Source organism: Homarus americanus, unplaced genomic scaffold (assembly GCF_018991925.1).
Source record: "Homarus americanus isolate GMGI-L3 unplaced genomic scaffold, GMGI_Hamer_2.0 scaffold30535, whole genome shotgun sequence".
Lineage (NCBI taxonomy): Eukaryota > Metazoa > Arthropoda > Malacostraca > Decapoda > Nephropidae > Homarus > Homarus americanus.
This window is the reverse complement of record NW_024732440.1, coordinates 11,786,615-11,800,188: the sequence shown is the minus strand read 5'-3', so window position 1 is coordinate 11,800,188 and position 13,574 is coordinate 11,786,615. Positions and strand designations below refer to the sequence as shown.

General features: G+C 45.0%; 1 protein-coding gene across 1 annotated transcript in view; it reads left to right on the top strand.

Moving 5' to 3' along the window:
• The first annotated feature begins 9,124 nt into the window (after positions 1-9,124).
• Positions 9,125-13,574, top strand: part of LOC121868826 (buccalin-like) — a 71,868-nt gene continuing 67,418 nt past the window's right edge. Inside the window, exon 1 of the mRNA XM_042369793.1 lies at positions 9,125-9,326. Coding sequence (XP_042225727.1) covers positions 9,254-9,326 — 73 coding nt within the window. The 5' untranslated portion in view covers positions 9,125-9,253. The remainder of the gene's footprint in view (positions 9,327-13,574) is intronic.

Genomic DNA, 13,574 nt, shown 5'->3' with positions numbered 1-13,574 from the left:
GATTGGGTTGTGATCAGACATAAGATCAGAGACTACATCAGAGCTATGAGTTGTGTATTATAAATTCAAACCAACACACTTGTCTAGAGCCCGCTGAGAAGTGAGATAAGTCTCCTACCATTGGTGTTAGTGGTGGGGTCACACAATTTCTTGTGTCTAGTATTCAGATCACCAATTAGGACAGTGGGCTCAGTGTGTACAAAGTCTGGGAAATCTGTGTATTGAAGCTGATCTGCGGGAGCATAGGCGTTTGGCATGTTGAGAGTGGAGTTACCCAGGTGGATAATGATCCCATGGGACTGAAAGTTGGTAGCCTTTTTGTCTATTATTAACACTGGCTATTATGCATTATATTTGGAAAGAAGACGCAGAGAATTTAAGATATATTGTTCTGTCCCCACCATAAGCAAGAGGAGCCCTAGTTATTTAGAAACAGTTCTGAAGCACATACCTGTACTAGTCAGCAAGTGAAGTATTTCATCGGAAGACTCTTACACACTTGTGTCACAGCTTACATCATCAAAATTTTCTGTTATTATCTGTTCAGTTTCACTATCTATGACTACAGGAGCCTCAGTAACACTGCTCCCAGTGTCACTGTTTTCCTCTGCTTGGACATGTGTTCCCGATGACTGTTGATTTTCCACAGTACAGACATTTAAAATACCTTCAATTTGACTGCAATCTTCCCGTTGCTATTTTATGTTGGAGGTGTTTTGTTTCTGTAGTGTATCGCAGAGGCTCTTTTTCAAGTATCAGTTTGAGCTGAAAATTTACCTTTGAATTTTCTAATTACATATTTCAAATCATTAATCTCCTCTTACTGTGTGTGTTCACGGGGTGTGTTACCTGTTGTGCCGTACGTCCGTGTTACCCCATGCGGATCTTGTGTTGACTGCTGATGATGATGATCCTGGAGCTTTGGTGGGGGGGGGGGGGCAGAGGTTGGTCAAAGGGGGGTCTCTCATATAAGTAGTGTTTCTTGGTGTCAGCAGCAAGGTCAACACAGTAGTCCAATGGTTCTCAAACTTGGGGTAATTACCCCAACTGGGGTAAGAACTACATTTTGGCTGGGGTAATATGCTTCTGTTGGCACGGTGGGGTAACCTCGTATTTAACTCTTATAACTTTTACGTTTACCGCGTTTGGCACACCCTGACAACGCTGCCTTTCGTGACGACAAGCTCATCGCACGCCTAGCTTATCTGTCGGATATCTTTCGAGAGATGAATGTGTTGAATTGCTCTCTCCAAGGAAAAAATGCTTCCATCATCGATGTCCAAGATAAGATGAATGCCTTCTGTCAACAAATGGAACTATGGCACAGGCGAGTCAACGTCAACAACGTCGCTATGTTTACCAGGCTAGACAATTTTTTTCAAAGTAGCGAGGTTCAGTGCCCGGCGACCGCAATTGGCGAGCTTCTGCTCACACTCAAGACGTCAATGACAAAATATTTTCCTGAAAGCAAGGCTCTTGAGACGAACACCGCATGGATGAAGCAACCATTTCTTGTCGCCGAATATGTCATTTCTGACAACGACCCTGCAAAAGACGAATTCCTGAAGTTGAGAAATGATTCCGTGACCCGTAGCACAATCGGCACTGTTGAGGATATTGCATCTTTCTGGCTTAAGCAAGGAGCAGTGGGATACCCAACTCTAATGACTCGGGCTATCGACGTACTTCTTCCATTTCCCACGACCTATATGTGTGAACTTGGGTTCTCGGCAATGTACCACATCAAGTCCAAGACTAGAAACTGGCTCTTTCCAAGCTCAGATATGAGGCTGGCTCTGTCAAATACTAAACCACGCATCCAAAATCTGGTGTCGAAAAAACAAGTTCATCCATCTCACTAAGTTTAAGTCTATAACAGCACTGTAACTGTAGAACTATTATTGATTTTTGTATAAGACAGACTAGAATAATTGTACACTTGTGTTTTGTATAATACACTTTATTGGAGGAGTCAAATTTGTAAGTACATTTGTAAGCTTGTGTTTTGTATATTAAACTTTATTGAATAAAAAGTAAGGAGTAAAATTTTACGTTGGGGTAATTCGAACCTGTCAGACTTTAAATAGGAGTAAAACTGGAAAAAAAGTTTGAGAACCACTGTCAGACATGACGGAGTAACAAGACTCCTCCCCATATGCTTGCGTCAGAGGATTGAGGACTGTGTGGAGCCCCACGTCAGCTGTGGCTGGGAGGCGTAACCCTCTCACGGGACAAAGCAAGCTGATGCCTACAGCGTATCAGCGATGTGTGTGTGTGTGTGTGTGTGTGTGTGTTTTCTTTACCACTCCTGTCAAGTTGTTACTGAAAAAAAATGTTGAAGTCCATAAAATCGTGGCAACCACCGAGGGTTAAATTTACATCAGCGGAGCACGGCATCGTCCACTCCTTGACTTACAATCCCAGTATGAAAGATACAAATGAGATAAACATTTATTTTCTGTTGAATCATTGAATTTTTAACCGAAACACTAAAGATTGTATTTTGGTGGTCCATGAAGTGTTCCAGAACTTCGCCTAAAAATATACGGACTCTCTGAACAAAAGCGTCAGGGGGACATATTCCAGATTTACAGTGTGTGTAAGACCTTACTAGTCGTAACAGGACTACAGTTATTTGGTGATGACACCTCTAATACTGATATGTTGGAGGCCAAACATATTCAATGTCCTCCGAGCAGGTTAATGAGGACTTATTGTTTTAGTTCTATTGGATAATGTGTTCCGAAGCTGTATTCTGTTTATATAGCTAATTACTGCAAGGCGATGTACCAAAACACTTCATACAACGTCCGAAGAAGGAAGACTTACGATTACGTCTATCTGTAAATATTCTGTTAGCATTAAATGTCAGGGACGATATCTAATCTTCTTTTAAAATTCTAATGGACATGGAGGCAGTACATCACATTGATAGTGCATATGCATACAAGTATTTGTGTGAATATATTACATATTTACAATGTAAATAATAGAGCACTCTAACCAATGGGGATGATAGACTTATCTCGTCAGGCTGCCGTAAGGTGGGAAAAAGTTATCTTTAATGCCTGTCTCCGAAATCAACATTTCATAAGAGATGATAAAGGATCACAACTCACGACAAAATAGACTACCAGCATTGCAGAAATTTCAAGTTGAAGTCACGCACTTCATGCTTGATGACAAAGCGTAAAAAGTCCAATTATACAGTACAAGGGTGTTCAAGACTTCGTAGAAACAGACCGTCACTGTCACCATCGTTTGAAAAATGAAGATACTGAAAACAAGGTGAAGTTGAGGCTGCTCATCTACATCTTACTGAGAAGAGACGTCATCCTATGTCAAGTGGTTAGAGGGGAGTAGAGAGTTCATGAAGGGGAGGACGGAGAGGAAGGGAGGAGAGACCATCTCAAGGGGTCAGAGACTAGTAAGACGGTGGGGAGAACAAAGTTAGCAAGTCTCTCCGGTACGTGAAAGGTATACTTGGATGAAAAGATTATGGCAATAAGTACTTTGACATTTGACTACAGTTGTCTTCAAAGCCTATAACGTCATAGACTGGCAACTATGACATTTAATATTATAAAAAAAAGAAATGACTTCTGGATACGAAAAAGCTGATGACTTGACAGTCATTATAACAATTAAAATTTATGACGCCGTTGTGCATCATTACTTTGAATTGAAATTATTGCGTCACTGAACCATACGGATCTGTCCACCCAGCATGTTGCGACTGCCACACACATCATAATTCGATGAAAACCCACATTATAAAACCAATAACCATACAATTCCGATAATAAGCCACTATTTTTAAGGCTAATTCAGAGCTGTCACAGCATTTCGAGTAATACAACCAGACATATCTTGTAGGATATTCTTTAAACATGACAATAACAACTCACATACTGTATAGTACATATAATGTGGGATAATGCCGCCTTAAATTTACACTTTTTGTTACTCGCTATTTGTATGTCTTCTTTGGTCTTCCAACATGACTCTCTCATCTATGACAATTTCGTTATCCTATCTAGTAAACAGTTTACCCAACACACCATATTTGACCAATTCAACAACTTTTCAAATTTTTTGCCACCTTATTGTTTCTTCACTGTCCATATTATTACTGTACATAACTAAAAAAAATATATATCTTCCCTTTAGTCATATTAATGTTACTTGTATTAATCCCCAATGCACTCGTGCAGGAGGACACAGGTGTGGGCGTCCTTGTGGGAGTCTCGAGGTGTTTGTGGAAGACTTTGTTAGCTCGGTAACTCGATCAAAGACCGGTGATTATAATCATCAACCTTGATATTCAGATGTATCACAACAAGATCGAAGCGGACTGTGACTTGGACTAAAATGTAACGTTAAAGGGGTTTGTGCCCGTCTTTAGTGACATAATTGGCATACTCTCCTACACCTTTATACCTCTATACTTCCTGCATCCCTTATCCGTATCTCATACAGACCTCCGTCAGCCTTCCCTTACTGACCATTATGAACACTGAGAAGCATCTTCTCCCAACACCCTCCACTATACCTTAAACTTTGGTCTTGAGCCGAACCCTTAAGCCTTTGCTACCTCTTTAAGTCTTTGCCACCTCTGACGAGTATATCCAGTTCTGTTTGTATAAAGTTTTCATTACCTCTTTCCTCTCTCACTCTATATTCACACTAAATTCTACAGCACATTCGTGATTCCTATATCATGTGCTGTTGTCAGGTCAATCAAAGTTCCATATTCCCGTTATCTCTCAATGTTTTTAGCTTTTTCCAGGATGGACACTATGGCCCAGGAAAAAACAAAAACATTTTTATACCAACCTATCACACACCTAAATGTCTTTACTCGGCACATTATTACATAATATTTACCTCCATCCCTATCGCATCGTCTTTTATACAGCTGCATTTTTACCACATCTAACGAGTCCTTTAGGCTTTCACTTATCCTGAGTTTTATTGTTTACAACCCAGAAAATAAATAATAGGCTTGAGAGTTGTACACAGTGCTCGTTCTTCCAGCGTCTTCCAGCAGCATCGTTTTATTTTATTATTACTATTTTCAAATTATCATTAGTAATAGTATTAATATTATCATCAATATCATTTCTATGGTTCTATAAATTTCTAATTCTTCTTAATCTTAGTAAACAATAAGTGATATTACTGGAACATCTCATTATTCCTCAGGTACCGATTTACTGAATGTCCCAGTTCTGTGACGCTAAACACAGAAAATGTTAAGACCATTATTAATTTTTTTTTATCACAGCTTTTTTACCTAAATAGATTAAAATACAAGATGCTCCTGAAACTGATCTTTATATAGTCATAATAAAAGTGTATTTTATCTTAACGTATAGAAACTAAATACGAAATCTCGTTAGTTCTTACCTTCATTCTATACCGAAGCGAAGGAAAGTTATCTTAGCCTCTGTTTTAACCGTTATAATTAAAAACTAATGTAGTGTAATTATGAAATAAATGGATGCTATCTTACTAAGCCTGTTTGCATCTCAGAGATAATTGTAATTGTACAATATGTCATGATAAATGAAGATACCCGACGATTAGGCCTCAGGAAACAATCGACGTTTCTGCCGAATAAAGATAACTTTTTGTTATAACTTGATGAAAATTAGTTCGAATATATAAAAATTTTATCTGTTTAATACAAGACGCCGTTTAACATTATAAGATAGCCAAATTATACTTAAAGTAGGCTAGGTTAGGTTTGGTTACATTTTGTATGAAGCTGCTCATTCTTAGGGTTAGGATGATGTACATGATGAAGGCCGACCAGAAGTTTCAAATAAAAAGAAATACTAAAAAATATATATATATATATATATATATATATATATATATATATATATATATATATATATATATATATATATATATATATAATTATAAGGGCTGTAAGGAGCAGGATGGTTTTCGTCACGGAGGTGAGAAGGTCGCTGCTACCTCGTCGCACAGCAGACACTCAGCCAGCACCACAGCTGTTACCTCACCCAGTTGTTCGATTCCAACTCTGGTTGTGTACTCATCTGAGACTCTTGGGGCTTGTGGGCTGATTCCTCAGTCCTTCACTATTCGGCTGTCAGTCTCCGGACACCTACTCCAGCTACTACCGCAGCTGCCACGTCATCGCCACTTCCTCCATGCCCTATCCACCGTCTGTGCCCTGGTGTCTCTCCTGTGTGGCAAGGCATCGCCCACCAACGCCTGCGCCAAGGGGGAAGCTGCCCTGGACCTTCCCCTGAGAGTGGATCACCTCGTTACCAGAACATTCCGCCGTGCTGGCTAGAAAAAAATTTCATCTTCAGCCGTAGGAAGCACCTGTATTTTGTTGTATTGTTTTGTTTTAAGTAATTGTTTGACTCCAGCGCTGTTTATTTAATATTTGTGTGAGTGGTGTCAGAGTTAAATTATTGTGATTATTTTCGTAGTAAAGAGATGTCAATCTCTAACGGTTGTTTATTACCCCTTGGAAACCCATGGTTCTTGACTTTCCTTTTATAAGATCCTGATTAGGCTGGCAAGGGATTTATATCATACAGGCCAGGCCTTTACACACACACACACACACACACACACACACACACACACACACATATATATATATATATATATATATATATATATATATATATATATATATATATATATATATATATATATATATATATATATATATATATATATATATATATATATATATTGTTATACCATCACTCTTTCAATTTTTTGCCACTAGTCAAGTTAGAGGTGAGGCTTGATCGTGACACCGTGCCATAGAGAAACAAACCCCAGCGGCTAGTGGTCACAACAATCAGCTGGGTTAACATTATCATTTATTAATATAAAGCATGAAACCACAGTCTAAATTAACCTAATCCCTAACCTCAATCTTTACTTGAACAGTGCAAAAATATACACCACCAGCCAGGGCTCATCTGTCTCTGCCTGGCTGAGTTGGTGGAGAAATGACCCACACAGTGCTGATGCCAGGTCACCAATTACAATGCTAGTTTACCTAACTTTTACACAACATTAAATTTATTTATTTAACACATTCATACTACACATTGATATATAAAACATATTAAACAATGATTGTATATATAATTTAGCCCTACTTACTGAACAAACACTTTCACTCAAAACATGTTTCATGACCAATGAAAGCAACTTGGCACTTAAATGTCCAAATGTTACTGTCCTTGATTCCTAATCAATTGTAGGACAGCCATCTAACTATGATCCAGCTTGATGGTCCAACATGTGGATAGAGAGGTTGTACAATGATTTCTTTCCCCAGTTCAGCTAAAGTGTACTCGTTGATGCTTTGTGAAGCGTGTCATTAGTGTGTGCTAATGAGTGAGGAACAGATGAACAACTAACGGAAAAATATATCTTTTAAGTTAACATTTCTCGTTTTACCCACGATAACAATTCTTCAAAACAGTTTTCTATCAGCAAGAACTAAAGCAAGCTTGTCAGCTACGTTGTTGGCTCTTTTCTTCTCTCTGAGACAGAGGAAAATGTATGTGTATGGCATCATAGAATAAGGTGTTTCCTTTGTTCAGTTTTCATCATTAAAAGATATAATGCCTTTTTCACCTAATGCAAAGGCCCCTGCAGTCAAGTCTTCTGCCACGTTTTCTGGAGCTTGCACACTTATTCTTATATTTCATGAATTTATTAGATGGTGTTTTGCAAAGGGATTGATAATTTGGCTAATGATACGACTTGATCCCAGTTTCTTGTGGTTATGTTCATCAGAATGGTCTTCCAACAAGCCAGCTATTATTTTGATAGCAGTTACTACTGACGGAGGCCCTCATGTGCTGCCATGTAAGGCCAACAATTTCGCCCTTCATCTTGCTGTATTTCATTACACTTTGTTCTTGAACCATATTTGTCCATACCTGATTGAATCTCTGGGTTCACCGCCTTACAGGATGGTTACCATCAAGAAAGCTTTGGTGGATATTTGGAGAATTGACTGTAAGCAAGGTACTGTACTCACAAGACCATCTTGAATATTTTACTCTATCGCCTGCAAAGAAATATGGGATAATTTGAGCTACACATTCCAGGTGACGCTCCCACACTCTCTCATTGTCCTAATGAAGTCAAGTAGGCAGAGGAGAGTCAGGAAAGTAACAGTTACAGCTGGGGTTGGAATAACCCAGTGAGTTTTGTAGAAAGGCATTAGGTTCAAGATGAGGGAGTAGTGTGTCGGTACTGATTCAGGAACAACATAAACTCCGGGTCACTGAGGTGTAAAAAAGGAAGGTTTGAGAATGTTATAATAGTGGGGTAACGTGCTCAAGTGCTACAACCAACACACCAACACACCCTTACTTGATGTGTTGTACTATGATATTCCTTTTAAAATGGACCCACACCAACGCAACATTGTCGGTAACTTGTGTTGGGGAATGTGTTATGAACATTATTGGAAAATTAAAAGAAAAGTTTGCAACATTTGTTTTTGGAACATTGTCGCCAATATATCCTACATAATGACGACAACATCACCAACATTGTTGAGTTGTTGTGTATCCACTTTAACATAGTAAAGCCTTAAGAACAACCATCTGAGTTCTCCCTTGCACGTCATGCACTCAACAAATATTACAGATTTGCAACGCAAAATTTGCCCATCCCCCCAAAAACATACTCAACATCATATTTTCAGCCTCATTTACGCACACCTCCACTGGCTGAACATCATCCCCGTCCTCCTCATTACCTCCTTCACCTCTTCCTTATACATCCTCCTACTCATTACCTCAATAACCCTATACGTCCCTCTTTTTATGTCACACACACACACTCGTGAGATGAAGACGAGCAGGAAGAGTGTGTGTGAAAGAAAAAAGAGGAAGACATGCGTTAGAAATACATGCAGGAGAAGCATGTTTGGAAGACATGTATGAGAGATATGTTAAGAAGGCATACGTTAGAAATATATGCGTGAGAGGAAGGTGAGGAAGACATGCGTGTAGCGGCGCGGAGGAGGAGGGCTGCGGAGGCGTGGTGGCGTGTTTATAAGGTGGGGTAGGGTGCGATGCTGGCACACTCGTCCCCGCCTCACGACGCTCAGGTTGCCTCCCGCCCCACGGGACTCCCACTACCGCATTCTAGTTGGAGTCTGCAAGCCGGGACGTGTCATTGAGTGACAGTGGCTGTGAACTGGTCGCTGATTGGTGTACTGCGAGGCATGCACGCGCTGACTTGGCCAATCACCCTCTTCGTCTACTTTATTTTTGCTAGATGTACGACCGAGACGTTAGGTGAGTAACTCAAGTGTATGGTGGATAATTTTCAAGATTCTTTTACAAGTATACTGGAGTTGAGTAGGTAAACATACCAAGTGTGAGTGGCAAATGACTGCCACTTTCTGTACAGTATACTGAGTATACAAGAGCAACCAGAAAAATCATGTACTCATATAGACCCGCGAAATACGTATTGATAAAGTTACTACGTCAAATACAATGAAAAGAAACCTCAAAATTGGACCAGACGTCTTTGGTCTTGAAGAGGTAGTGCAGTATTCAAAATCTTCTCATAGAGAAAAAATCCTTCTTTGATAATAATAGTCGCTCGCAAATAACCGATCTTTTGACTCCATCGGCAACACAAAGTCTCCGGCCCACAAGACCTATAATCTATATCATCGATTTGAAAGATCGTCTACATGATTAAGCTACGATGAGTGGAAGTGATGGTGTGTTGTTCAGCATTGTAGTTCCTCCTCTGAACGTGTGTGTGTGTCTAGTGGGGGGACAGTGTGTGTGTGTGTGTGTGTGTGTCTAGTGGGGGGACAGTGTGTGTGTGTAGTAGGGGAACAGTGTGTGTGTCTAGTGGGGGAACAGTGTGTGTGTGTCTAGTGGGGAACAGTGCGTGTCTAGTGGGGGAACAGTGTGTGTGTCCAGGGTGCGGGGGGAAGAGTGCGCGTGTCCAGTGGGGACAGTGTGCGTGCGTGTGTGCGCCCAGTGGGGAACAGTGCGTGCGTGCGTGCGTTCAGTGGAACAGTGCGTGCGTTCAGTGGAACTGGTGCGTGTGCTCGGCGGGGAACAGTGTGTGTGTCTAGTGGGGGACAGTGTGTGTGTGTGTGCGTTCAGTGGGGGAACAACAGTGCAGTGTGCCTAGTGGGGAACAGTGTGTGTGTGTGTCTAGTGGGGAAACAGTGTGTGTGTTCAGTGGGGAACAGTGTGTGTGTCATGGGGAACAGTGCAAGTCAAGTGGGGAACAGTGTGTGGTCTAGTGGGGACAGTGTATGTGTGTGTGTCTAGTGGGGAACAGTGTGTGTGTGTCTAGTGGGGAACAGTGTGCGTCCACAGTGGGGAACAGTGTGCGTCAAGGAACAGTGCGTGTCCAGTGGGGACTGCGTGTCCAGCGGGGAACGGCGCGTGCGTCCGGCGAACAGTGCGTCCAGCGGCATCAGCGTGCGTGTCCAGCGGACAGCGTGCGTCCAGCGTGACCAGCGTGCGCCCGCGTAACCAGTGCGTCCAGCGGGAACGAGCGTGCGCCCGCTGCATCAGCGTGCGTGCGTCCAGCGTGCGTCCAGCGGGGACAGTGCGTGCGTCCAGTGGGGACAGCGCGTCCAGCGGGGACTGCGTGCGTCCAGTGGGGACGCGTGTGCGTCCAGCGGGGACAGCGTGCGTCCAGTGTATCGCGTGCGTCCAGCGGGGACAGTGCGCAATCCAGTGCATTGCGCGGCGGTGCGTCCAGTGGAAACAGCGTGCGTCCAGGGGAACAGCGTGTCCAGTGGGGGGACTGCGTGTATCGGCGTATCAGTGCGTGCGTCGGCGGGGACAGCGTGTGTGTCTAGTGGGGAACAGTGTGTGTCTATGGGGGGACAGTGTGTGTGTGTCCGGCGGGACAGTGCGTCTATGGGGACAGTGTGTGGCCCAGTGGGGGGACAGCGTGCGTGCGTTCAGTGTATTGCGTGCGTGCGTCTAGTGGGGACAGTGTGTGTCTGGGGTGTAGCCCAGTGTGTGTGTCAAGGGGAACAGTGTGCGTGTCTAGTGGGGACAGTGTGTGTGTTCAGTGGGGGACAGTGCGTGTCTGAGTGGGGTGAACAGTGTGTGTGTCAAGTAAATGAAAGTGTGTGCGCTCTGGCGGGGACGCGCGCGTGCGTCCAGCGGGGATCGGCGCGTATCCAGCGGGGACGAAAGCGTGCGTACGTCCAGCGGGGTGAAACGATGCGCGTGCGTCCAGCGGCATCAAGCGCGTACGTGCGTGCGTCCAGCGGGCATCAGCGCGTCCAGCGGCATCGGCGTGCGTCCAGCGGACAGCGTGCGTCCAGCGTAACCGCGTGCGTCCAGCGTGTTCCGGCGTGCGTCCAGCGTATTGGCGCGTCCAGTGTGCATCGTGCGTCCAGCGGGGACAGCGTGCGTCCAGCGTTCCAGCGTACCGGGGAACAGTGCGCGCATGCGTGCGTCCAGCGGGGATGCGCGTGCGTCCAGTGGACAGCGTGCGTCCAGTGTGGAAACAGTGCGTCCAGCGTATGCGTGCGTCCAGTGGGGACAGTGCGTGCGTCCAGTGGGGAACAGTGCGTGTCCAGTGGGGAACAGCGTGCGTACGCGTGCGTCCAGCGTGACAGTGCGTCCAGTATCAGTGCGTCTAGTGGGGAAACAGCGTGCGTCCAGCGGGGAACAGCGTGCGTGTTCAGTGTATCAGTGTGTGTGTTCAGTGGGGACAGTGCGTGTCTAGTGTAACGGTGCGTGCGTCTGTGCGGGGACAGTGTGTGTTCAGTGGGGACACCGTGCGTGTCTAGTGGGGAACAGCGTGCGTGTCCAGTGACGTGTGTCTAGGTGGGGACACTGTGTGTCCAGTGGGGAACAGTGTGTGTCCAGTGGGGACAGTGTGTGTGTCCAGTGTAGAAACAGTGTGTGTGTCTAGTGGGGACACTGTGTGTGTTCAGTGGGGACACACAGTGTGTGTGTCTAGTGGGGACACTGTGTGTGTTCAGTGCATTGTGCGTGTCTAGTGTAAAACAGTGCGTGCGTTCAGTGTAGAACAGTGTGTGTCTAGTAAAACAGTGCGTGTCTAGTGTAACGGCGTGTGTCTAGTGTAGAACAGTGTGTGTCTAGGTGGGGTGGTGAACAGTGTGTCTAGTGGAACAGTGTGCGTCGGCGGGGAACAGTGCGTGTCTGAAGTGGGGACAGTGTGCGTGTTCAGTGGGGAACAGTGTGTGTCTAGTGGGGAACAGTGTGTGTGTTCAGTGGGGAACAGCGTGTGTCCAGTGGGGGAACAGTGTGTGCCTGGCGGGGAACAGTGTGTGTGTCTAGTGGGGGGAACAGTGTGTGTGTCTAGTGGGGAACAACAGTGTGTGTCTAGTGGGGAACAGTGTGTGTGTCTAGTGGGGAACAGTGTGTGTGTCAAGTGGGGAACAGTGTGTGTTCAGTGGGGACAGTGTGTCTAGTGGGGAACAGTGTGTGTCTAGTGGGGAACAGTGCGTGTCTAGTGGGGAACGCGTGTGTTCAGTGAAACAGTGCGTGTCCAGTGGGGAACAGTGTGTGCGTTCAGTGGGTGGAAATGGCGTGTCTAGTGGGGGAAATGCGGTGTGTCTAGTGGGGGGAAAACAGTGTTTGTCTCAGTGGGGGAAACAGTGTGTCCAGGTGGGGAACAGTGTGTAAAATGTATGGGGAACAGGTGTGTCTAGGGTGGGGACAGTGTGTGTCTAGTGGGGACAGTGTGTGTGTAGTTCAGTGGGGACACTGTGTATGTGTGTGTGTGTCTAGTGGGGGGACAGTGTGCGTATGTGTATGTGGTTCAGTGGGGACACCGTGTGTCTAGTGGGGGCACAGTGTGTGTAGTTCAGTGGGGACTGTGTATGTGCGTGCGTCCAGTGGGGGCATCAGTGCGTAGCCACAGTGGGGAAACAGCGTGCAGTCAGTGGTTCAGCGTGCGTGTCTGGTGGGGACAGTGTCTAGTGGGGACTGTGCGTGCGTTCAGTGTGTGGAACAGTGTGCGTGTTCAGTGGGGAACAGTGTGCGTTCAGTGTAACAGTGTGCGTTCAGTAAACAGTGTGTGTGTCTAGTGGGGAAACAGTGTGTGTGGCCGGCGGGGAAACAGTGTGTGCGTCTATGGGGAACAGTGTGTGTGTCCAGTGGGGGGAGCAGTGTGTGTCTAGGTGGACAGTGTGTGTCTAGCGGGGACTGGTGCGTGTGTTCAGTGGTGAAACAGTGTGTGTACCGGCGTAGAACAGTGCATGTGCGTGCGTCCAGTGGACAGTGCGTGCGTCCAGCGGGGTGGACAGCGTGTGTCCAGCGGGGAAACGAAAGGTGTGTGTGTCTAGTGGGGACAGTGTGTGTGTCTAGTGGGGGGACAGTGTGTGTGTCTATAGAACAGTGTGTGTGTCTAGTGGGGAACAGTGTGTGTATGTGTGTGTGTGTCTAGTGGGGGACAGTGTGTGTCTAGTGGGGACAGTGTGTCTAGTGGGGAAACAGGTGTGTCTAGTGGGGAACAGTGTGTGTCTAGGTGGGGACAGTGTGTCTAGTGGGGGACAGTGTGTGTGTCTAGTGGGGGAA